At 35.6% G+C, this 23,916-nt stretch overlaps 1 protein-coding gene and 1 pseudogene across 5 annotated transcripts in view; both read right to left on the reverse strand.

Moving 5' to 3' along the window:
* Positions 1-2,261: 2,261 nt before the first annotated feature.
* CEP76 (centrosomal protein 76) overlaps positions 2,262-23,916 on the reverse strand; it is a 34,457-nt gene continuing 12,802 nt past the window's right edge. For 3 of the 5 annotated variants that reach the window (XM_037508873.2, XM_037508875.2, XM_037508876.2), the window contains exons 9-12: positions 21,795-21,961; positions 17,357-17,690; positions 15,916-16,133; positions 14,650-15,516 (exon numbers count right to left, since the gene is read on the reverse strand). In XM_037508873.2, coding sequence (XP_037364770.1) covers positions 15,378-15,516; positions 15,916-16,133; positions 17,357-17,690; positions 21,795-21,961 — 858 coding nt within the window. In that variant the 3' untranslated portion in view covers positions 14,650-15,377. Of the gene's footprint in view, positions 2,468-3,612; positions 3,737-14,649; positions 15,517-15,915; positions 16,134-17,356; positions 17,691-21,794; positions 21,962-23,916 lie in introns of those variants that run through there. The other 2 variants (XR_005124656.2, XM_037508874.2) reach the window with 2 other exon arrangements.
* On the reverse strand, positions 11,145-12,500 carry LOC119243214 (60S ribosomal protein L26-like; annotated as a pseudogene).

Consider the following 23,916-nt stretch of genomic DNA (forward strand, 5'->3'; position numbering starts at 1 on the left):
AACGTGTTCCTTTAGACCTTTCAAAATTCCCTTGTGACGTCTTGTATGACTCCTCGCTAAGAAGATGTTTCTAGTGACCACACTCATGGCCCAGTTAACCCAGTCTGCCCATGCGAGGTGGAATTGACAGCACAGTGGCAAAACTAGCCATAGAATAATAGAAAAATACTCCCATATCTCGCTGAATATGCAGTAAAACAAATAATTCTTAGATAAATCGCTCATTGGTGAATGAATTTAATTGGCAATATTCCATTCTGAGGTTACTCTGATGAAACCTTGCAGAGAGTTGAAAGCATCGACCAGGTATGAAATTTATAGTAGGTACCAATAAATGGTTTAAGGTGGTTTTGTATGCAGTGTTAGATACCACACTCTCAATAATCGCATCTTGCAGTTGAGATTTCTGCTGTCTGCTACTAATGCTGAAGATACCAGAGTACATACAGCAAGTATGAGAAGCGAGTAAAGCGAAAGGATATAAAATGTAAAAACCTGAAAGGCACATTATTCCCTCGGCACATTATTTTATTGTAATTTAATTACAAAAATACAAAGCAACTCCTAAAGTAATATCATTCAATTGAGGGTTTATGGTGCCATTTGTAAAAATGCACAATGTGCCCCCCAAGCCCTTGACAGACTAAGATCTAATTCCTTAAATGAAATAGGTAGGATGAATGGCTATACATAAAGCCTCCTGGTTTAAATACGGACAATATTCCCAAAATTCGTTATTTTAAAAGATTGAATGCTGTGTGGCTTTTGAAAATACTGAAGGGTTTAAAATAGCTACAATGCAGGAAAACTGCAAATTGGTCTACTTCTATAGGCAACACCACCATCTTCTGGCCTTATAAAACATTGCACTTTGACAACTACAGCTAAAAATCAATTACAATATTCCTTAGCCTCCAACACACCCCACACCCTGCAAAAAGGGTTAAATGAATTAATAAACTGAGGAATCCATGAGCCAGTCACTGCTACCCCTGGCATAGAGCAGTAAATAAATCTCTGAGATAACAATGAAGGAAGGAGGGGGCTGAAAGAAAAGGAGAGATCCAAATTTTATCTCAAAGATCATCTTTTAAAAAATATGTTCCTTGGAAGAGACCTAATGGACTGTGGTTGAGGAATATAGGTGCCTTAGTGGTGGCTGTGGTGTGGTGACATGCATATGATCCCATACCTCAATATACATATACAGTGTTGTAAATCAATAAAAATATTTTTTAAAAAGATGTGTTCTTTAAAACAAATTCACAGCGGGATTTTTTTTTCTTTCCTACGTCATAGTTTTTTTTAAATAGACATTTTAAGAAGAAAAATATTATGGCATTGAATCACAGGAAGGTTATCTACAACAAAAGCGATTGATTTTCACCAAATACAAATTCATGAATATAACACGTGGTATTTAAAGTAAATGTCTTGCCCTCTGTGAGCTAATAAGGAATTAAGATGAAGTAAAGTGACAAGTAGAATGATGTTTGATGTTCCTTCTCTACGTAGAAAAATCTTCAAGATCCTATCTTCATAATAAATCTAGCCATTATATAACCTAAACAGTTGACGCTTTTCTGTACAGATGGTATAATTCTAATTTTTAAATAATTTTTAGAACCTTTGAAATTTTAAGCCCCCACCATCCATGCATCACAAGACTCTGTGTGACCGCTGACAACTTGAAGACTATCAGCAGTAGAGATAGTGATCTGTAGGATACTTCACATTTTCCCATTTCTCACTTTCAATTCAAATGCAAAGATTCAAGTATACCTTTACATACCATATACTTTTTTTCAAATTTCTGTCATTGATCTTATTTTTTCTGTGACTTAACAATTTAAAAAAATTTTATAGTTGGGCCTACCTGGTGGTGCAAGGGTTAAGCACAGCACTGTGAAGCTACCTGCAGCCTCTGCAGCACCAGTTCCATCCCTGGCCAGCCAGGGAGCTACCCACAGGGTGCAGCAGACCTCTCCTGTGTCACTGGCTGCTCCCCTCAGCAGTGTATTTCAGTCAGTCTGCCTGTTCTGTACTCTGTCTCTGGTGAATCCTCTCACCGCCCCACCCCACATCTCTGGCCTGTACCCCAGTTCTTGTATGCATAAAATAATAAAAAGAGATCTTTAAAAATTCTATATAGTAAACATGTCTTACTTCAAACTGATGTTTAAATGCCTTTTTCAAAGTGCTGTGTCATCTATGAAAAATGGCATGTGACTCTGAATATGATTTTAGTTTTCATTGATTTTTTTATTTATTAAAAAACGGAATCCTTGAAATTTTTTCTTATATTTACTAATCATCTTTGCAGAATAAATTGACTCCATGCTTCTGAGGTGAGGCTGAGCAGCTCTGTGTCTTTTAGGAACTTGGCCTTCAGGGAGCACAATCTGTCTGTACAGCTCAAGCTTATCCAAGATACTCCCAGATACTTGCTTCTAAGAGGCACATTCACCTAGAAAAGTACACCAAAAAAGAAAAAATATATAGAATAGCATATTTTTTCAGTTATAACCTAAATGTCATTGCCTGCAATTATACCTTAAAAGTCTACAGTAATATTTTATATTTTCAAAGTACTCTTTTCAGTTATAAACCTGCAAGATCTGTTTTACAGCAGACAAAACACAGGACTATTAAGTGAAAGAGGTAGGACTAAAATCCAGACTCCCTGAGGCTCAGCTCTTTCTGCCTTGTTACAATGTCTCTCTCTAAACTTGCACAGAACAGGAAAAAGCCCTCACCCTTTCTCCATGAAAAGCAGAATCTTTGTAGCTGTACATACCAGTATGATCTATTAAAATGCTGATAGCTCAAACTCTCTAAATGAATGATGTGATGCTCCATCGCTTTCAACCAACCCTGAAGAATTCGCTGGCATTGAAGTTTTACCATAGCGGTCACCTCCCGAGAGTAATTATCTTTAAAGTGACTTATATGACTCCATCTTCATTAAAGAGTTATAAATTATCACTCCTCTAAGGAAACTAATTCCATCAACAATCGTAAATGCAATTTAAAATTCATCTCTGAGATCTTTGCACAGATTGAATATTAACTAAAAATCTTAAAAATTAGTCAGAAAAGCTAGCATGTGACCTTACACACAGAATTAGAGGTACATGGGCCAGATAAGAATGCAGCAAAGCTGGATTCCTCTGGTTTGTTAACTTATAAAGAATTAACTTTTTCTTTCCAAAGGCAGATCTATGTTTATTGGAAAACATTTAGAAAATATCCATTAATGAATTTTTACTGTTATATGTAAACCCATTTTCCATAAAATTTTCATTATGTAACATCTAATATGTTAGAAATTTACCAATCCTACCTTCTTACACACCCACTGATAAAAATTAAGGGCAAGTGTAGAAATAACTAGGCCAAACAATAGTCATCTTTCACCTTCTTAAGCTAACTCCTTTGAAACAGTTAAGCCAACAAAGAGAGGTCATATTCTGACTGCTAATATAAATGGAACTATTAGTTTCAATTATTTAAGAAGATTCAATTTGTACAAAATCTCATATATTTAAACTTAGGCCAAGCTACTATTTTATACTTAAAGAAATTAGATTCTACAGAAGTTAAGTGACTTACCCCCAAATTACTGGCAGTTGCCTAGAGTAATTCAAATATATTTCCTTTAACATAAACTTCTCAGATCCTCTTTTTAAGTCATACTAACTAGTTCTCACCAGATTTCAAGTTAGCTTACTTAATTCTAATGAGAAATAGAAAACAAAATAAGGCACAACAATACCTTTGAGAGCAAAAGTTTGAATTTTGATAATAATTGCTTAAAAATGAAGAATTCACAATAAAAGTTTTCAGAAACATTTAAGATTTTTGTTGCATAAATTTAAAAAACAACCCATTTTTTACATTGAAATATTTTGTTTAAACAAATATTTGTTTAAACAAATTTTGTTAAAACAAAATTATTTTCTCAAACCTACATTATTTCATTTTCCCTGACCTTTATACAAAAAAGATAGCCCTTTCTTGTTGCTCAAAAAAGGTTGCCTTAGAAATATGACTACAGAATTGAGACTATTAGAGAAGGAGGGTCGGTAGGGGTCGGAATAAAAGGACCAGGTAGCTTTGGTGAAGGACATGGATCCTTGTTTGTGTGGTGTAGTTGCTAGGGGGAAAGGATGTTCCAAACGAACTCCATAAAGGCTTTGTGGATACCACCCCCACTCCATCAAGACACTGGGAACAAATCCCATGGTCTCCAAAGAGAGGTTATCAAGACTTGAGGGCTGAGTTAAGCAGCCATTTTCTCTGGCTTCTGTTTATAACCAGCTATGTTAGCGGGGTCTCACTCTCTTGGTTCATGCACTTGGCTAGGCAGTGTTTGGTCTCGGCAGGTCATTTTGGATTCCAGGTCAGCGGAATGGGTAAGGCACATTTAAAAATTTATCTCCCTCTTTTCTCCTTGAGTTGTACATTTCCTCATTTCCCCTTCCCTTTTAAATAAGCCTTTTGTTAACCTTTTGTGTGTGCCTGCAGTTTAAGTCCCTTTTAAACGTGCAGGTGAGGACCCACAGTCAGGCAACACATTTTATATGGGAGTTGGCCTGTAACATGGTGGCATATACATCTGGTATCTGGGGAGAAGTAACCCTATTCCCCTGAATCATATACAGTGTTGTAAACCAATGTTACTTCAATTAAATAAATTAACAAACAAACGTCTTGAGCATCCAGGTTGGTGAATACCTGGAGGTACTGGTAGAATGGGGCCTCTGGAGAGAGCATGGAAGCTTCAGGGCGTTTCCCCATGTCAGCCCCATGCACCTCTTCCATCTGGCTGTTTCTGAGATATCCTTTCATGATAAATGGTAATCTATTCTGGATACTGAGAAGTCCAAGATAGAGATGCCAATAGATGTGGTGTCTGTCTTATAGTAGAATAAAGGGAACTCAAAAATTTATTTAATTTTTTAAGTAGTGGGGTACAAGCCAGAGTCATGAGGGGGTGATAATTAATTCACCAGAGAGAACAGGGAGCAGAACAGGCAGATGTACCGAAACACACTGCTGAGGGGAGCAGCCCGCGAGACAGGGGAGGTCTACCAGGTAGCCATGTAGGTTGCTCCTGCCTGGCCCAAGAGCGAACTAGAGCCAGAAAGGCCACAGACAGCCTCACAGCGCTGCACTCAACCCCTTGTACCACCAGGGAGGCCCAGCTCAAAAATTTAATAATGTTCACCTACAACTACCTGCATCTCTGGCCAGCCTATACTGAAGACAATGTTAAAAGTGCCTTTTACAGACTGAATTGAGGCTTACTCAAATCCACATTTAAAATCCTATCCCCCAATGTGACTGTATTAGAAGAAAGGGTTTTTAGGAGGCTATTAAGGTAAAATAAGGTCAGAGGGAAGGAGTCCTATCCCAATAGGATTGGTGACCTCATAAAAAGACATTGCTCTGTCTCTGTTGGCACAAATCAAAGAAAGTTTATGTAAGGACACACTGATGACTGTTTACAACCCAGGAAGAGGATCCTCACTAGAACCTGACATGGTGATACCCTGATCTTGAACTTATTACCTCCAGAATTGCGAGAAAATTAATTTTCTGGTTTTTTTTTTTAACAATTTTTTTTTATAGAGGCATGTTTTATTTATTTATTTATTTATTTATTTATTTGTTTGTTTGTTTTGTTTATACATGCACTGGGTACAGTCAGAAGCACGGGAGGGTGAGAGAATTCACCAGAGCCAGAGCTAGGAGCAGATCAGGCAGAAGGACCGAAGTACACTGCTGAGGGGAGCAGCGGGCGGCAGGAGAGGTCTGCGCGCCATGTGGGACCCTCCAGGAGCAGCCGGGGACCAAACTGGCACCGCAGAGGCCGCAGGCAGCTTTGCAACCCAACGCTCAACCGCTGCGCCACCGGGGAGACCCAATTTTCTGGTTTTTTAAGCTACCTTGTCTAAGGTATTTTGTATGAAAGCCTGAGCTAATACAGAGGACCAAAATAAAAATCCTGCTGAATCTAGAAAAAAAAATGTCTTTTTTCCCCTAACATTCACTTGGCCCTAGCAGTGAATGAATTGACTCTGGTGAAAGGCTCATTTCTCCTCCAATGTCAACATGTAACCAGTAGAAAATATGGCTTACCTTTTAATCCCAATTACATAAATACTGAAATAAGCACATTCTAGGAATCCTTTAAGGCTTGCCTTGGCAATTTTTGTGGAAGGGTAGAAGTTGGGTTGTAATCCTTATATTTTAGTTGTGCTTTTCCTTAAACTTTTCCCTAGAACTGTTCTGTTAGCCTGAATTCCTCTGTCCATTTGATCCTTTAATAGTAATTAATGAAGCATAATGCCTGTTTTCTCTTATTTGTTATGCATGTTTATTCCTCTTAGAAATTGAAAATGTAATCCTTGTTCCTATTTTCCACCTACCAATTCATAACCCTTTTTACATATTAGAAAAAAAAATCATTGACAGTGAAAGTCACAGACATGACTCCCAGTTCTCAGCTTCTCAACTGGAAGCTATAAAACAGTATTTTTACATTACTTAACATTATTTATTTAATGGCATTAAAATTTATTCTCTTGCAAGGTCTGATGAGTAATAATCATTTTACAACTGTGATAACAGTGATATATGCCATTGCCAATTTCAGTTTTAACTGTTACATAATATTCATCTTTTTCATTTCAGCAGAAGCAATTTTTAATTCTACTTTAAGCAGAACACTGCAGTAGTCACCCAGATAATTTAAGGCAATGATTGATTTTATTCTGATTCAACACATAAGATAGAGGATATTCAGGTATATAACATTTCTTTAAGCAAATCTGAGGATACTTGAAATTCTCAGCCACCTAGCTATATAACTCCATTTATTCCTCTCCCACTCAAAAAGTACGTTATTATACAAGAGGATGAATATGACAATTAAAAATCCAGTGCATAGTATTAACACCATAAATAGGTTTTAATTATTTTAAAGCGAATCAGCATATTGATACTTAAATAAAACTTTTAAAGCACTTAAAACTTATATAAATAAGGAGATTATAAAGATAATATAGAGATCCATTAAAAGATCATAAGCAATTGTGTAAGACAGATCTTTCACTCTAGGCAGTAAAGTCCATAAACCCAGTTTTACAAAGAGGTAAATCAGGGCCAGGAATATCAGTTTGTTGCAGCCCAACAGTTACTGAATAAGAGATTAGAATCATAATAATATCCTGCCATTAAATTTTACCTATATAGTTTATAAGGTAACATTTTTGAGTGATTGAGTACCAAATGACTAGAATCTCTATTATATATATTTTAAAAAGGAAACATACCAGGTAAAGACAAAAAAGACATTAAATTAATTCTGAAAATGTCATTGAAAAAGAACCCAGTATTACCAAGGAAAATTATGAAAAAGTAACTTCTGAATTAATTTCTTCTACCATATTTAAAACAACCTCTACTTGTAATATATAAGCTATTTAATTGAGTCTTAGGTTTAGTAAAAATTGAAGATTTCAACTTAACATCTTTGAACTAATCCAAAGACACTAGTTTTAGTAATATTAAATCTGTTGCCTAAAAAAAGGGTAATCAAGTTTTATTTGAAATATTTGTAATTATTTAAAAAAATAAAAAATTCCATATATAATTGGAATTAAGCTAGTATAGAGAGCTGATTATGAATTTAAATTAAGATGTATATAAGATACCCCAGAGCAACCAAAAAAAAATTGTGACAAATTCACTAGGGAAATCAAAATGCTACATGAGAAAATATTTAAACAAAAGAAAGCTGTAGAGCCTCCCCGGTGGCGCAGCGGTTGAGCGCTGGGTTGCAAAGCTGCCCGCAGCCTCTGCAGCGCCTGTCCATCCCCGGCTGCTCCCTGGCCACCAGAGGAGGGTCCCTCATGGCGAGCAGACCTCTCCTGCCGCCCACGGCTCCCCTCAGCAGTGTACTTCGGTCCTTCTGCCTGCTCTGCTCCCTGCTCTGGCTCTGGTGAATTCTCTCACCTTCCCGCGCTTCTGACTGTACCCAGTGCTTGTATAAATAATAAATAAATAAATCTTTAAAAAAAGAAAAAGAAAGAAAGCTGTAAAGAATAAGCAAAAAAGCATGCAATGCAAAGAAACTAAGATGTAATGGCAGATACAAATCCAGCTATATCAATAAAAAACATTAAATGTGAATGCATTTAACAAACCAGTCAAAGGGCAGAAATTATCAGACTGGAGGGAAACCTAAAATTTGGCTATATACCACCCACAGGAGACACATTTTATTTTTTGTTTGTTTTTTTTTAAGATTTATTTATTTATGCATACAAGAACTGGGGTACAAGCCAGAGATGCAGGGGGTGAGAGGATTCACCAGAGACACACTGGGGAGCAGAACAGGTGGATTGACTGAAATACACTGCTGAGGGGAGCAGTGGTCAAGACAGGAGAGGTCCACAGCAGATACATTTTATATTCAAAGATACAGAAAAACTGAAAGTTAAAGATTATAATCATGCACAAATCAACCACAAGAAACCTATATTAACATCAGACAAAACAGACTTTTATTAGAGATAAAGGGGAACATTATGTGACAAAAACAGGGTCTCTGCATGGAACAGCTATAAAGATATATAACAGGACACCAAAATATATGAAGCAAAAATTGACAAGAATGAAAAGAGAAACAGATAATTCAATAACAATAATTGCAGACTTCAAGTCTCTACATTCATTAATAATTCAACAACTAAGAGAGAAGCCCTTGATAGGTCAAGGAAATATTTGAGTAAGACTATAAACCAGCTACATTTTACAGACATCTACAGAATACTCCATCCAACAACAAAATATACATTTCTCTCAAGCACACACATGAACATTCTCTAGGATATACCATACGTTAATTCATAAAACAAACCTAAATAAATTTAAAAAAACAGAAGTGATACAACTCTGTTTTCCAATCATAATGGAATGAAATTAGAATTTAAAGTAGCAAAGGAAAAACATTTGGAAATCACAAATAAATGGAAATTAATACACTCCTATACAGCCAATAGTGTGGAATCCTTCCAGTCACCCTAGCTTGTGCTAGACTATTATACATCCCAAATTCACATGCCCACCAAGCACATTCTTCCACGGACTCACCCACCTTCCTTGAACCTGACCCTCAAATAAAAATGAGACTTGCCATGGGGGAAGGTGCCACATCTCCAGAGATGTAGCCCCTCTAGGTGTCTCTCTCTCTCTCTCTCACTACTTGGACCTTGAGTTATTTTTTCCTCTGTCCCGCGATGCTCCCAAGATTGCTGACTGGCGAGGTGACATATAGGTCAAAGAAGAAATCAAAAGGGAAATGTGAAAATAGTTTGAAATGAATAAAAAATGAAGAACAATATACAAAACTTATCAGATGCAGCTAAAGCAATGCATAGTGGGAAAGTTATAGTTGTAAAGAACAATAATTTCATGCAAGTCAATAACCAAACTTTCCACTTTAAGATACTGGAAAAAGAACAACAACAAACTTGAAAGCAAGGATAGAAATAATAGTGATCAGGGAGAGAGTAGTGAAATAAGGAACAGGAAAACAACAAAGAAAAATCAGTGAAACTAAAACCTGATTCCTTGAAAAGATCAACAAAAAAGACAGGAAAACAGAGAAGACTCTACTAGAACCAGAAGTGAAAGAGGGGACATATTACCACTGAACTTAGAGAAATAAAAAGGATTCTAAAGGAATATTATAAACAACCATAAACTAAAATCAGATGACTAAGATAAAATGGAAAAATTTCTAAAGACATGAACTATCAATACTGACTCTAGAAGAAATAGATCTGGATAGTGATGAAATTGAATGAGTACCAAAAAAAAAAAAAAAGACAACAAAATAAAAACTACTCACAAAGTCCAGGCTCAGAGGGCTTTTTACTAAATAAAAAAAAAAAATTGATATTAATTCTTTCAAAAAACAGAAGTAGCATTGTTGGTATATTGGTAAGTATAGCTGCCTTCCAAAAAACCAGAAGTAGGTAATATTAAGCTGATACCAAAACCAGACAGGGACATCAGAAGAAAAGTAAATTACAAACAAGTATGTCTTATGAATATGGATACAAAAATCTTTAACAAAATACTAGCAAACTGATATATAACTGTAGCTACATATACTAAGTGAAAGAAGTTAGTCATAAATGGCCATGTACTTCATGATTCCTTTCAAGGAAAAGTCCAGAATAGGGATATCTAGATAGAAAGCAGATTATTGGTTGCTTAAGACTGGGGATTGGGAGAGGTTAGGGACTGGGAAGAGCAGATAAAGGCTTCAGTGAACATGACTAAAACATTTTCTGGATGTGCATTAGTACACTATCCCAGGTCCTTAGCCATCCACTGAATCACTCTTAGGTATCCAAATAGAATTCTGTATTATTGGCAACACAAGGACTCTTAAGCAGCTCTCTCCTCTTTTAGGGGCTCATCTTCCTAAGGCTATCCTCCCTAAAAAGTAATTCTTGCCCATCTGTCAGTGACTCAATACTCTATGTATTATTGCTAACTTTTGTTTTTGATTTTTTAAAAATTTTAATTTTGTGTAGAACTGGGGTATAGGCAGAGGATTCACCAGAAATAAGAGTGTGGGAGCCAAACAGGCGGTTTTACTGAGATACACTGCTAAGGGGAGCAGTGGACGAGAGAGGAGGTCTGCTGCGCCATATGGGTTGGCTTTCTGGCTGGGGATCGAACTCAGGCCATAGCAATGATAGTGTTGAGACTTAACCTCTAGGCCACCAGGGAGGACCCCTATTATAACTTCTGATAGGCTATGTATAATAAGGGATATATACCTTTCTGTATTTCTACCTTTTGGGTAGAATGACCAAATGAGGAATGAAAAACTGAAATGGTGGCTTGAGGAGTAAGCAGCACTTTGTTTTTAATGGGGGGAGACAGCAGCTATGGCATCATGAAAATTTTTTCATACTGTTTGTTGGATGGTTATTTGGTTATCTGTAATAATGCTAAATAAATGTAATGAAAGGCAAGAGACAAATTCAGATTTGTTCACACAGAGATATAGCAAAAAGAAGTAAACACAAAATTCTAGAATTGATCTGCTACAAGAGATATGTTCCCTTGGACAGGGATCTTATCTGGTGCTCCATTTTATTAGTCTATAAATTAAGTGAACTGCAGGAACTAAGATTCCTTTCAAGTCCAAAATTCTGTAATTCTAGGCCATAAAAGATTAAATCAAATGTAAAAACAGCATACATATAATGGTAGTAAAAACTCTAGTTCTCAACATATGCAAAATATAAGCCCCCCAAACTAGCTACCTTCAAAAACCCTAGGTTGTTGAACGCCTATGAAATGCCACTTAGTCTTAGCGATTTTTCACAGTCCAGTAAGGTATGTTTGTGTGCAAGAATGTGTCAAGGATTTCTTGCTTCTTGTGCCAAGCACTTGGCTGTGTGCACATACCCACAAAATCTAGGAAACAGCTCTGTTGGAGTATTAGTACAGTTCTAAATTCAGTAGAATCAGAGAAAGCAATCTTTCAAATTGATAGCTAATAACTTTCTTTTGCTTTTTTTTTCATTTTAGCAGTTTTTAATGAAAGTTGTATATAAGACTATTTTATTCCTGCATCTTCTCAATTGTTTCTTCCTTGTGTTTGCCCTTTTCCTTTCCTACTTGGCAAGATGTGGCTTTGCGTTCTAGGACCTTTTTGCCATCTTTGTCCCGCTTTAGTATAACCACCTTACTGGGGTGAATGCCCACATGAACGATTGTGCCATTTGCCTTCTCCCGCTGCACTCTTTCAATGTAGATGACATAGCTCTTCCTTTAAACCTGGACTATTTTGCCAATTTGCTGTCCTTTATAATGTCCCCGAACAACCTGAACTTCATCATCCCTCTGGATGAGCCTGGAATGGACATTTTACTTCTGCCTCAGCTCTTTGGAAAGAGGGGAAGACATGATCTTCCTACGAATGTGGGAAGATGCATTGAAATGCCTTGTACGATTCTTGCTCCAGTCGGAAGTCACGAAGGGATTGAACTTCATTTTTGGCCGCAAAAGGTCTTACTCTCCTTTTAAGATTCATGACTATCAACACTGGTCAAGTAGCTAATTCACAAGCCAAAAATAAATCAAATGTAATTCCAATGACTATGCTAACCAAATCTCAGAATATTAATCACGTTTAAAGGTATTAATGATTAAACCTGAACTTGAAGGCCTCCCTGGTGGCGCAAGGGGATAAGCACAATACTGTGAAGCTATCCGTGGCCTAAGCATCCAAGTTTGATCCCCCGCCAGGAAGCCACCCACATGGCAGAGCAGACCTCTCCTGTCTCACCCACTGCTCCCCTCAGCAGTGTATTTCAGTCAGTCTGCCTGTTCTGTTCCCCACTCTGTCTCTGGTGAATCCTCTCATCCACTGCACCTCTGGCCTGTACCCCAGTTCTTGTATACATAAACAAATCTTAAAAAAAAATAACTGAACTTGAACAGATTATGCTATAAACAGTATGTTAAGTTCTTCCGAATTGGATGGCTTCTTGTTTATGTATTTGGCTATTTTGCTTAAGATTTTGCATAGGCTTCAGCTAATCTCAAATTATTGCTCAACTGTTAAGTGCTGGAAAGCAATGCCACTTTCACTGGTATAAATATTATAAAATAGACCATCTAATTCCTGTACTTATCTACCTAAGTGGAGAGTACGAAATTATTATCTGAGAGTCAAAGAAAAAAGTTATGAAATTGTAAACTGTAGTCTAACCTAAACTATACTTTTGTTTAGTAGAGCATGCAATCAGAAGCATTAATGAATTAGTTCAAGCAAAAGTAGATGGTTCTTATATACTGCCTTTTGATGGTCATATATCTGGCATTGCATACTTTAAGAATAATATTCTTTACAAATTTAAAGCCTACACCTTGATTCAAATCTTGTCTTTGTTAAGAAACAGGTTTCAAACATATGTACATTCAGGACTGCCAGGTTACAGTTTTGTTTTGCTGATTATATTGAACATAAACTTCAACACTAGAAAAAAATGTAAAAGCTCTTGGGTGTTAAGTTTAGTTGGAACTGAATTTATTAATTTTTATTCAACAGGTTCAAGCTTGAGTAATCAAACTTCTAGGTACCTGATAGTCTTCTATTAAATAAATACTTACATAGATATATGTCTATATGTATATATAGAGGACAACATTAGTGCACATATTGTCAAAAAGAACTCATTAGAGACATAATAAACATTTTATACTTTTAATAGAAAAACAGCTTTTATAACACAGCTAAATATACACAGTAAATTTAATTGTCAAAGGATACAGCAGAATTCTATGGATAAATGCACTGAAATACTATTGGAATAAATTATATCTAGAGTAAATATTAATTCATGACAAATTCTATTAAAGTGCACAAAAAGCAAATTTATTTTAGAACTTATACCAATGGCACATCAAAAATACATGTTATTCTGATATAGTAAGGCAGGAAGTCTGGCTTTAGTAATACAATCTTGTTTTTTAATGTAGTCTGCCTCTTAATAAGTGCCTCATAAATAACTGGTTCCAAAAGTTAAAAATTATAGGCAATTCTCTCTGTTGACAGTTGCATGGATAATTTTGGGAAGAGTAAAAATGTCTTAATTCTTATTTTGCTAATTCTCTAAAGTCATGTTAATCTCACAAGAAATATCTGATTATTGCTTCAATGAAAACTGACAGAAAATGGTTATTTTTCAAACATTTAAACAAATTAAATAATATTTAACATATATAAAAATAAAAATAAATTTTTAGGGCATGTAATTTAACAGATAATTTAAATCATTAAATCCTTTTACTTTAAATGGTGAAATAAAGTGATGGAAAGAATTACTTGCACAGCCAACTGAACAGTTACTTTCTTAAGACCAAATAATGAAACAAATGAAATAAGAACCACACACAGAGATGCTGAATGGACAATCCAACCAGTCACTTAAGCCATGAAGCTTCTTTTAAAAAGTGAAGTAGCTATAGTCCTTTTAATGCTTATTTTTCTCATTTTTAAAACCAGCTCACTTGTAAAACAAGTATCAGCATGCAGTCATTCACACATGAATACGTACATGTTGTTCATGACCTCACACAATGATTCTAATTTAGATTAGCCAAACAGATGCTGATGGTTTTAGCAAAATAAAAAAAAAGAGAAAAAGATGTAGTTTGAGAAGACAGAACCCATGAAAAGACTACTAATGAATTCTTTGAACACAGAGAAAATCAGCAACAGATTTCCACTATTACAGGAAACAATTTATCAGTATCTATAATACTACAAAGGGATATGATAAATGTTTTCTAAAATAACCAACTCACTGACATGAATCGAGTTACCAAATATTTATAAATTATTCAGGTAGGGCCTCCCCGGTGGCGCAGCGGTTGAGCGCTGGGTTGTGAAGCTGCCCGCGGCCTCTGCCGCACCGGTTCGATCCCCGGCTGCTCCCTGGCCACCGGAGGAGGGTCCCACATGGCGCGCAGACCTCTCCTGCCGCCCGCTGCTCCCCTCAGCAGTGTACCTCGGTCCTTCTGCCTGCTCTGCTCCCCGCTCTGGCTCTGGTGAATTCTCTCACCCTCCCGCGCTTCTGACTGTACCCAGCGCTTCTGACTGTACCCAGTGCTTGTATAAATAAATAAATCTTAAAAAAAAAAAAATAAATTATTCAGGTACTCTCATATGATTTTTATTTTGCTATTCATATTTCTGTTTTTCTGGTAATAGCTTTTCCCTACTCTCACATCAAGGTCTTCCCATCAATCTCTGGAAAGTCACAACTATTAGTATGGCCATGGTAAACCACAAAAGTGGAAATTCACCAAAATCTATTTTCACCTATGTAATAAATAAATCTGTTGTAAAGCTACTTTCTCCTAATTTGTACAAAAAACAATTTCATTATTCTATGAAAAATAATGATTATACTGATTTTACTATGACTCAAATCTTAGGCAAATATCTGAGTACCAGTTAATGTAAAGGAAACTGAGTAAATTTTATATTCATATTTAAACTATTGAATAGCTGTAAAAAGTATCAATTATTAAAATAGAATATACACTTAATTTATACTAAATTCCACACAGATTTATGCAACTATTTCATTCTTAGTTTTTAAATACACACATCATGATTTTTTCCAAACATTATCAGGTATATACAAAATTGAAAAATGACATCCAAGTCAGACGGTGATTTTAAAATAAGGAATCTCTAAACTGCTAGTAATGTACAATGTGTAAAATTCCAACAAAATACAGATAATTTTCTTATAGAAATGTTAGTCCTATAACACCGAGCGATATTTACAAGCAAACATGATCCAAACAGCACATGCAGATTCAGGGTAAGTAAACACTCGGACACGAACTGCCAATCGCACTTGGTCTCCACGGCAACAGATTATTTCTTCACAAAAAGGAGACCTACAAAAGAAAAATAGTATTCAATTAAGAAGGGAACACAGGTTATACTTTCTCATTCCCAAGTCAGTATTTCAATTGAAAAAAAAAACCTTATCTCTGCTACTAATGACTAAATTTGGTTGAGCTATTCAAACTATAGACTATTTACCTATAATCTATAAATTAAAAAAAAAAATTACAAGATCCGAGATGCTAAACTGAGATTGCATCAAAATCAATGGGAAAATTATCCCAGACTAATTAAAGAAATATTTCAGACCTAATGAAATCTATGACAAAGGCCAAGTTATTATAAAAGCTCCTCCCTGTGATTCTGAAGTCACGCCTGAAAAAACTACCAGATAAATAGCTAAGATTCCTAAGCTAAAAACATTTAAGTATTCATAAATTCCACTTTACCGAAGACAAGTGGCAAATGCACGTCTTGCATTCCTATACACAAAATGTATTGGAAATCCTTTAAATGTGTGACCATCAGGTACAGCCCTCCTTATGGCATCTTGAAATTCTTCATTGCCTGCAGATATACTTGTTGTACGCTCAAATTCATAGGAAGCCAAAGCTGGTGATAAAAGATAGGAAAGCTGGTCTTCCCAAACAGTAGTGAGGCCAAGGTCCTACAGCAACGAAGAGAGAAAAAAGTAGTGAAAAACAGTGCCCCTTGAACAACTTAGGAATTAGGGGCACCAACTCCTTATACAGTAGAAAACCAATAGCCTGCTGTTGATCCCAAAAGTCTTATCAATAACATAGTCATTAACACATATTTTTATATTATATTGTATAAAGTATCAGGTTATTTTCAAACACATACTCTTAATGAGTAAGGAATATTTTAGAAGCCAAATTTATTATGTTCTTAGGAAGCCCTGACAACATACTTGACAAATCAGTTTGCCTTTGGTGGCCTCAAGAAATATAAAACAGGGATCACCCAAGGTGGCATTTCTATTGGGGAGATCCAGAAGGTGAATTAGAATTGAATGTTCTGCAGGACTTTTGGATGCAAGTCCTCTGTTATTTGTATATGTCTTTCAGGCTTATTTTTTCAGTATCTTAATGGCTAAGTTCTTAAAATATACTAATCTTTTCTTCTATAATTAAGGCCTTTTATGTCTTCTTTAAGATACATAAGAAAAAATATAAATGACTAATAAACAAGAGATTCGATCTCATTAGCAATCAGGGAAATGCATGTTAATGAAAAATGAGGATCTTATTTTATATCTCCCCAATTTAGTATAACAGAAGAACAAATAAAGCCAACCTGGAAAAAATATATATAATCCATTATCTTTTTTTTTTTTTGAAGATTTATTTATTTATGCATACAAGAACTGGGGTACAGGCCAGAGGTGCAGGGGGTGAGAGGATTTACCAGAGACAGAGTGGGGAACAGAACAGGCAGACTGACTGAAATACACTGCTGAAGGGAGCAGCGGGTGAGACAGGAGATGTCTGCTGTGCCATGTGGGTCACCTCCCTGACCTGCAGTAGCTGCAGACAGCTTCATAGTGCTGTGCTTAACCCCTTTAGCCACCAAGGAGGCTCCTATAATCCATAACCTTTAATGAGTAATGACTTGAATAAGCACAAAGAGAAAAGTGAAATATTGGTATTCTGTCAAAGTCTAAACAAATTCACCATTCTTTATTTTTACAGGAAAGTAAACAACTATATAAAAGAATGGTGAATTTGGAAATTTTTAAGTCTCAGATCTTAACTCTCATAACTTTCAAAACTATAAACTTCATAAAGATAGGGTTTGTATTTATTTTGTTCAGAGCTATAATACTAACTAGCATTTTTAAAAAATTTTTAAAATTTCAGTATTAATTACCTTCCTGTGTTCTGACACTAGCAGCCTTAGCTGCATTTCTATCTCATTACTTGTTACTGAAGCATCAATTGAGGATGCACACAGAGGTGGAAAGGGAGGAAGGGACGTTATAGCTCTTGGAGCACAAACTGATTTAATTGCTTCTTCACTCATGGGTTTCCATTTGGATTCATCATTCAAATCAAATACACAGATTTCTACTGAGTCAGAAGGCTGACAGTTTCCCAGAAACATCTGATGATTGAAAACACAACCAATTGTTCGATATGGATATAATGGTTTGGGTTGTTCAGCAACTGGCGCTTCATCAAGATTGGCAGATTTGTGGATGTACCTAAAAAAATGGAATCATAATTTTATGTAAGAATTAAAAATTATGAAGGCAGCATCACCCAAAGGAAATATATTATTCTAACACCTAAGGGCATAACTATTTCCCAGGACTAGAGTTTAATACTAGATTAAATACTAGATTTAATACTAGATTTAATACTAGAGTTTTTCCATATGATATTCCACTATTTACAAGAGCTGGGTAGAGGCCAGAGGTGCAGGGGGTGAGAGGATTCACCAGAGACAGAGTAGGGAGCAGAACAGGTGCATCTATTGAAATATACTGCTGACGGCAGCAGAGGGCGTGACAGGAGAGGTCTGCTGCTCCATGTGGGTTAACTCCCTGGCCTGGGATTGAACTCCTGCGGCAGTGGATGCAGACAGCTTCACAGTGCTGAGACTTAACCCCCTGTACTCCGAGGGAGGCCCAGGAACTCCAAGACAAGATCAAAGAGAATTGAGAACAGTCAAGGAGGAATAATGAAAACACATGGAGGAAGAGAGCATTTTCAACTCTTTTAAAATCTGAAGACAGGCAAAAGGACAGGAAAAAATGTCTAGTGGACATTTTTCTGTGGACAATTGATGTGACACCACATTAATTTTCAAAAGAAATCAAGATTTCAAAAGTTTATTTTTAGGCTTAGGGATAGTAGTTAGAAAAAGCATTTGTCAACAACACAAAATTTACAGTAAACATTTCTTTTTACCAATATCATGTTGGGATAGAATATTCGGGTGTATAAATTTCTTTAGAGCCCATTTACATAGCTCTCTTGAGTTAATTTTTTTTTTAAAGATTTATTTATTTATTTATACAAGCACTGGGTACAGTCAGAAGCTCGGGAGGGTGAGAGAATTCACCAGAGCCAGAGTAGGGAGCAGAACAGGCAGAAGGACCGAAGTACACTGCTGAGGGGAGCAGCGGGCAGCAGGAGAGGTCTGCATGCCATGTGGGACCCACTGGTGGCCTGGGATCGAACCAGCGCTGCAGTGGCTGCGGGCAGCTTTGCAGCCCAGTGCTCAACCGCTGCGCCACCAGGGGAGGCCCCATCTTGAGTTAATTTTTTATATAGTCACTGAAAGGCCTTAATAAACTAAAATTAGTAATGTGTGCCCTTCAGTACCATCAATATAAACTAAGAATCTGACTATATTAACAGATTAAAAGATTTATTGAAAATTAGAGGAAAAATAAATGAAATGGAAATCAAAAAGACAGTCCAAAGGTTAATGAAACCAAAAGCTGGTTCTATGAAAAAACAGACAAACCTCTGGCTAACCAAAAAAAAAAAAAAGGGGGGCAGGGGGAACTCAAATAGGATCAGAAAAATTGAAAATTATGAAACCACAGAATTTCGAAGAATAGACTACTATGAACAATTACATGTTAGTAAGTTTAATAACCCAGAAGAGATGGACAAATTCTTAAAACTACACAACCATCTGAGATTGAATGGGAAAGGAATAGAAAACCTGAACAGACCAATCATGAACAAGGAAATTGAAACAATAATCAAAAAATCTCCCAAAAAACAAAAGTCCAGGAACAGACGGCTTCACAAGTGAGTTTTATCAAAACTTCAAGGATGAACTAATACCCATGCTGTTCAAACTCTTTCAAAAAATTGAGAAGGAACACTCCACATTTTGTGAGGTCAACATTATCGTAATACCAAAACCAGACAGTTACAACACAAAAAGAAAATAATACACCAATTTTCCTAATGAAGACATACAAAAATCCTCAATAAAATCTTGAATCCAACAATGCATTAAAGGGATCATACACCATGACCAAAAGGGATTTATACCAGGAACACAAGGGTGATTCAATAACCAAAAATCAATCAACATAATTCAACACAACAACAAAAAGATAAAAATTATATGTAATATCAACAGACACCAAAAAAGCCCTGTTAAGATTCAATATCCTTTCATGAGAACCCTTGCAAAAATGGGGATAAATGGAACCTATATCAACATAATAAAAGTCAATAAACTCACAGCTAACATCATCAAAATGTTGAAAAACTGAAAACCTTTCTACTAAGATTTGGTATAAGGATGTCCACTCACCACTATTGTTCTATATAGTACTCGATTAGAATCCAGTACTATATAGAACTATATAGCTACAGAAATTAGACAAGAGGACATAAAAGAAATCCAAATTGGGAAAGAAGTAAAGCTATCATTTGCAGACAACATGATAATATATACCAAGAAGCCTAAAGATGCCACAGAAAAAATTCATTAAAACAATAAATCAGTTCAGCAAAGTGGCAGGTTATAAAATCAATACACAAAAATCTTTGTATTCCTATATGTGAATAATGAACTAGATGAGAAAGAAATTAAGAAAATTATCTCTTTTAAAATCATACCAAAAAAAATACTGAAGAGTAAACCTAACTCAGGAGGTAAAAGACCTGTATAAAGAAAATTATAAGACATTGTTAAAATAGAAGATACAAAGAAATGGAAAGTTATTCCCTGCTCACGGATTAGAGCATTAGGGTGCTCTAATGGATAGGGTGGCCCTACAACCCAAAGGCATTATACAGATTCAAAGCAATCCCAATAAAAACTTCAATGGCATTCTTCAAAGAAATGGAATAAACAGTACTTAATTTCATATGGAACCACAAAAGATCTCAAATAGCTAAAGCAATCCTGATGAAAAAAGACTTCAAACTATACTACAAAGCTGTAATAATTAAAACAGCATGGTACTAGAACAAAAATACACATAGGAATAGAATTGTGACTCCAGAAATATATCCACATCTATATGGTCAATCTTTGGCAAAGTAGCCAAGAGGATACATTGGAACAAGACAAAAATCTTCAATAAATATTGCTAGAAAAACTGGACAGCCACATGCAAAAGAATGAAACTACACCATTATTTCACACCACACACAAAAACCAACTCAAAATGGATAAAAGGCTTGAATATAAAACCTGAAACCATAGAAATAGGTAAAACACTTTGCAAGATAGGCCTCAGTGATATCTTTGCAAATTTGTCCCCAGCAGCATGGAAAGCAAGAGCACATAAACAACTGGGATTATATGAAACTGAAAAGCTTCCAAAAGCAAAAGAAACCATAGCTAAAGTAAAAAAACACCCCACTGAATGGGAAAGCATATTTGCACACTAGCTATCTGACAAATGACTGATATCTAAGACATATAAAGAACTCATATAGCGCAACAAAAAAGGACACAAATAACTCAATCAAAAAATAGGCAGAAGAGCTTAACAGACACATCTCCAAGGAAGACAAACAGATGGCCAAAAGGCACATGAGAAAATGTTTATCATCATTTATCATTAAGGAAATGCAAATCAAAACCACAATAAGATACACCATCTAAGCTATGAGAATGGCCCATATCAAAACACCAGAAACAACAAATGCTGGCAGGGATGTGGAGAAAAAGGAACTCTCTTGCACTGTTTGTGGGAATGTAGACTGGTTTAGTCGTTAAGGAAAACAATTTGGAGGTTCCTCAAAAAACTGGAAACAGATCTCTCAAACAACACAGCAATCCCATTCCTAGTTATCTACCCAAAGAATACACAAAAGTACTAAATCAAATGTAAACTTGCATTCCCATGTTCACAGCAGAACTATTCATAACAGCCAAAAAATAGGGAAACATCCTAAATGCCCCCAAATGGAGGAGGAGTGGCTCAAGAAGCTGTAGTACTTATATACAATGGACTACTACTCAGCATCAAAAAAGAAAAATTCATGCCATTCACAGCAACATGGCTAGAGCTGGAAGGGATTAAGCTAAGTGAAGAACATCAGAAGGAGAAAGACAAATACTGGATGGTGTCATTTACAATACAGAACTAAACAAAGGAATAGGTAAAGCCAAACTTAAAACTAATCCTGGAAAACTGATTACAGAACTGAGGATTTCAGAGGGGGAAGAGGAGGAAAGGGGTGAGTAAACCATGGCAATAAAAGTTGAAGGGGACTTGGGGGCCCTAGATTGCCAAAATACAAACCATGATGTAAACCATTACCTAAATAAAAATAAATATAACATGAACATATTCACCTTGTAAATTTAGTGGACTAACCTGTGTCCTGTTAAACTTTCCCAAAAGGTGATGGTTCCATCAGTTCCACAAGTCATAACCCAAGCATGAGGTACTCCCTTTGCCTTAGTCCCAACACAGACAAAGGCTTCTAGGCCATATCCAAGAAGAAGGCTGCACAGAAGGTTGGCATGATCTTCACAATCACCCTAGAAAAAAATACAATGAATTAAAATTAAGTATTCCTTCATAAGGTTCCTTGTTACATACAGTAGTTTCCCTTTATCCAGGGGGAAACCGTCCCAAGGCTGTCAGTGGCTGCTTAAAACTGAGGATAATACCAAACACTATATATTACTATGTTTTTCCTTATACGCACATACCTATGATAAAGTTTAATTTCTAAATTAGGCAAAGTAAATGATTTGTAACAATAATTAATAATAGAGCAATTATAACAATATACTGTAATAAAAGTTATGTGAATGTGATCTCTCTCAAAATATCTTACTGTCTGTAGTATTTTCAGACCAGAGTTGACCCAGGGTAAATAAAATTTGAAAAGCAAAACCACGGATAAGGCAGGATACTAATGCATTTAAATATAAAATAACAATTAAATTTTTCACTTTTAATCATTAGTCCAGTGATAAGCTAAATAGAGGGAAAGAGAATACTAATTTTAGAAAGGCCTAATTATTTTACAAAGTCAGTGTTCACAACTCTGAGTCATAATGTACACTTCAGGAGGAAGCATATGGATTTGAAAGTTTATAAAACCCCTAGATGACACAGAAAGAAAAGCAGTAAGATTTAAAGATAAATAAACGACATGCTGACAAATCATATAACAGCAGGAAATCAGCAAAAAAAAAGGAAAGTACCCAAGACTTAAACAATGAGTTACAGTATCTACCTACCCATGACCATTTTAAGGAAATAGATAAATACAAGAAAATGATTGGGGGGATAAACAACAAAGTGCCAATAATGGCTATAATGAGAGGAGCTATATAGAATTTTCTATTTTCTAAATTCTCTTTGATGTTTTATTACTTTCACAATTTAGAAAACTAGAAAATACCTTTGTGTTCTATGAAAAAAAATCATTAAGATATTAAACCATAAGGAACAATTATGTGAAGGCACAATTAAATGAAGATATGTACTTAAGTGTAAAATTATAGGTAATATGAAAAAGGAAAAATAACTATTCAGCCTAGTATTAGAATTTAAAATAGTGTTTTGTGATTACAAAACTGATTTTTGAAAAATGTAATGCCTAACATTTTAGACCTGGTAACTTCTATACTGAGAGCTTACACTACAAAAAAATTTTCAAAAGAAAGAATCACCAAAGATACAAAACTTCAGTCACAATGATTAAAAAAAAAAATGGAAGACTAACTTTACCAAAATAAACAGCTCCTACAATGGTGAAATAGTTAAGTAGATTTTGTGTATCAACTCAAGAAATATAACAACATTAAAAAACATAAATTGTCAAGTTTTACAACACATGGGAAAACATTCATATCATAATGCTAAATTATAAAGCAGCACCCAAAGTTTTATTTATAATTATGGAAAAACAATAGTCATAGAAGAAAAACAAAAAGACAATCGGTAACACAATTGTGGGTAAAATTTCATCTTTACTGTTACAATGCTACTATATGTACAAGAACATACTTTAAATAATTTTAAAGCTGGGCCTCCCTGGTAGCACAAGGAGTTCTGATCTCAGCACTATGAAGCTATCCGCAGCCACTGCAGCATGGGTTCAATCCCCTGCCAGGGAGGTGACTCATACAGTGCAGCAGTACTCTCCTGTCTCACCCACTGCTTCCCTCAACAGTGTATTTCAGAAGATCCACCTGTTCTGCTACCCACTCTGTCTCTGGTGAATCCTCTCACCGCCCCTTGCCCCACCTCTGGCCACCACCCCAGCTCTTGTATAAATAAATCTTAAATGTATAAATAAATCTTAAAAAAAATTTCTTAAAGCTTCAAATTTAAGATGTGCTTTGTCTTCAAACAAGGTTGGGTAAGCAAAATAAAATAGTGAATAAAATGGTGATTATTTGCTTTAAAAAAGAATCATTCACCTTAAATATTTACCACACTATATTCTAAATAAAAACATTAAATCCATACAACACAC

The sequence above is a fragment of the Talpa occidentalis genome, unplaced genomic scaffold (genome assembly GCF_014898055.3).
Source record: "Talpa occidentalis isolate TD23 unplaced genomic scaffold, MPIMG_talOcc4v2.1 talOcc4.13, whole genome shotgun sequence".
Taxonomy (NCBI): Eukaryota; Metazoa; Chordata; class Mammalia; order Eulipotyphla; family Talpidae; genus Talpa; species Talpa occidentalis.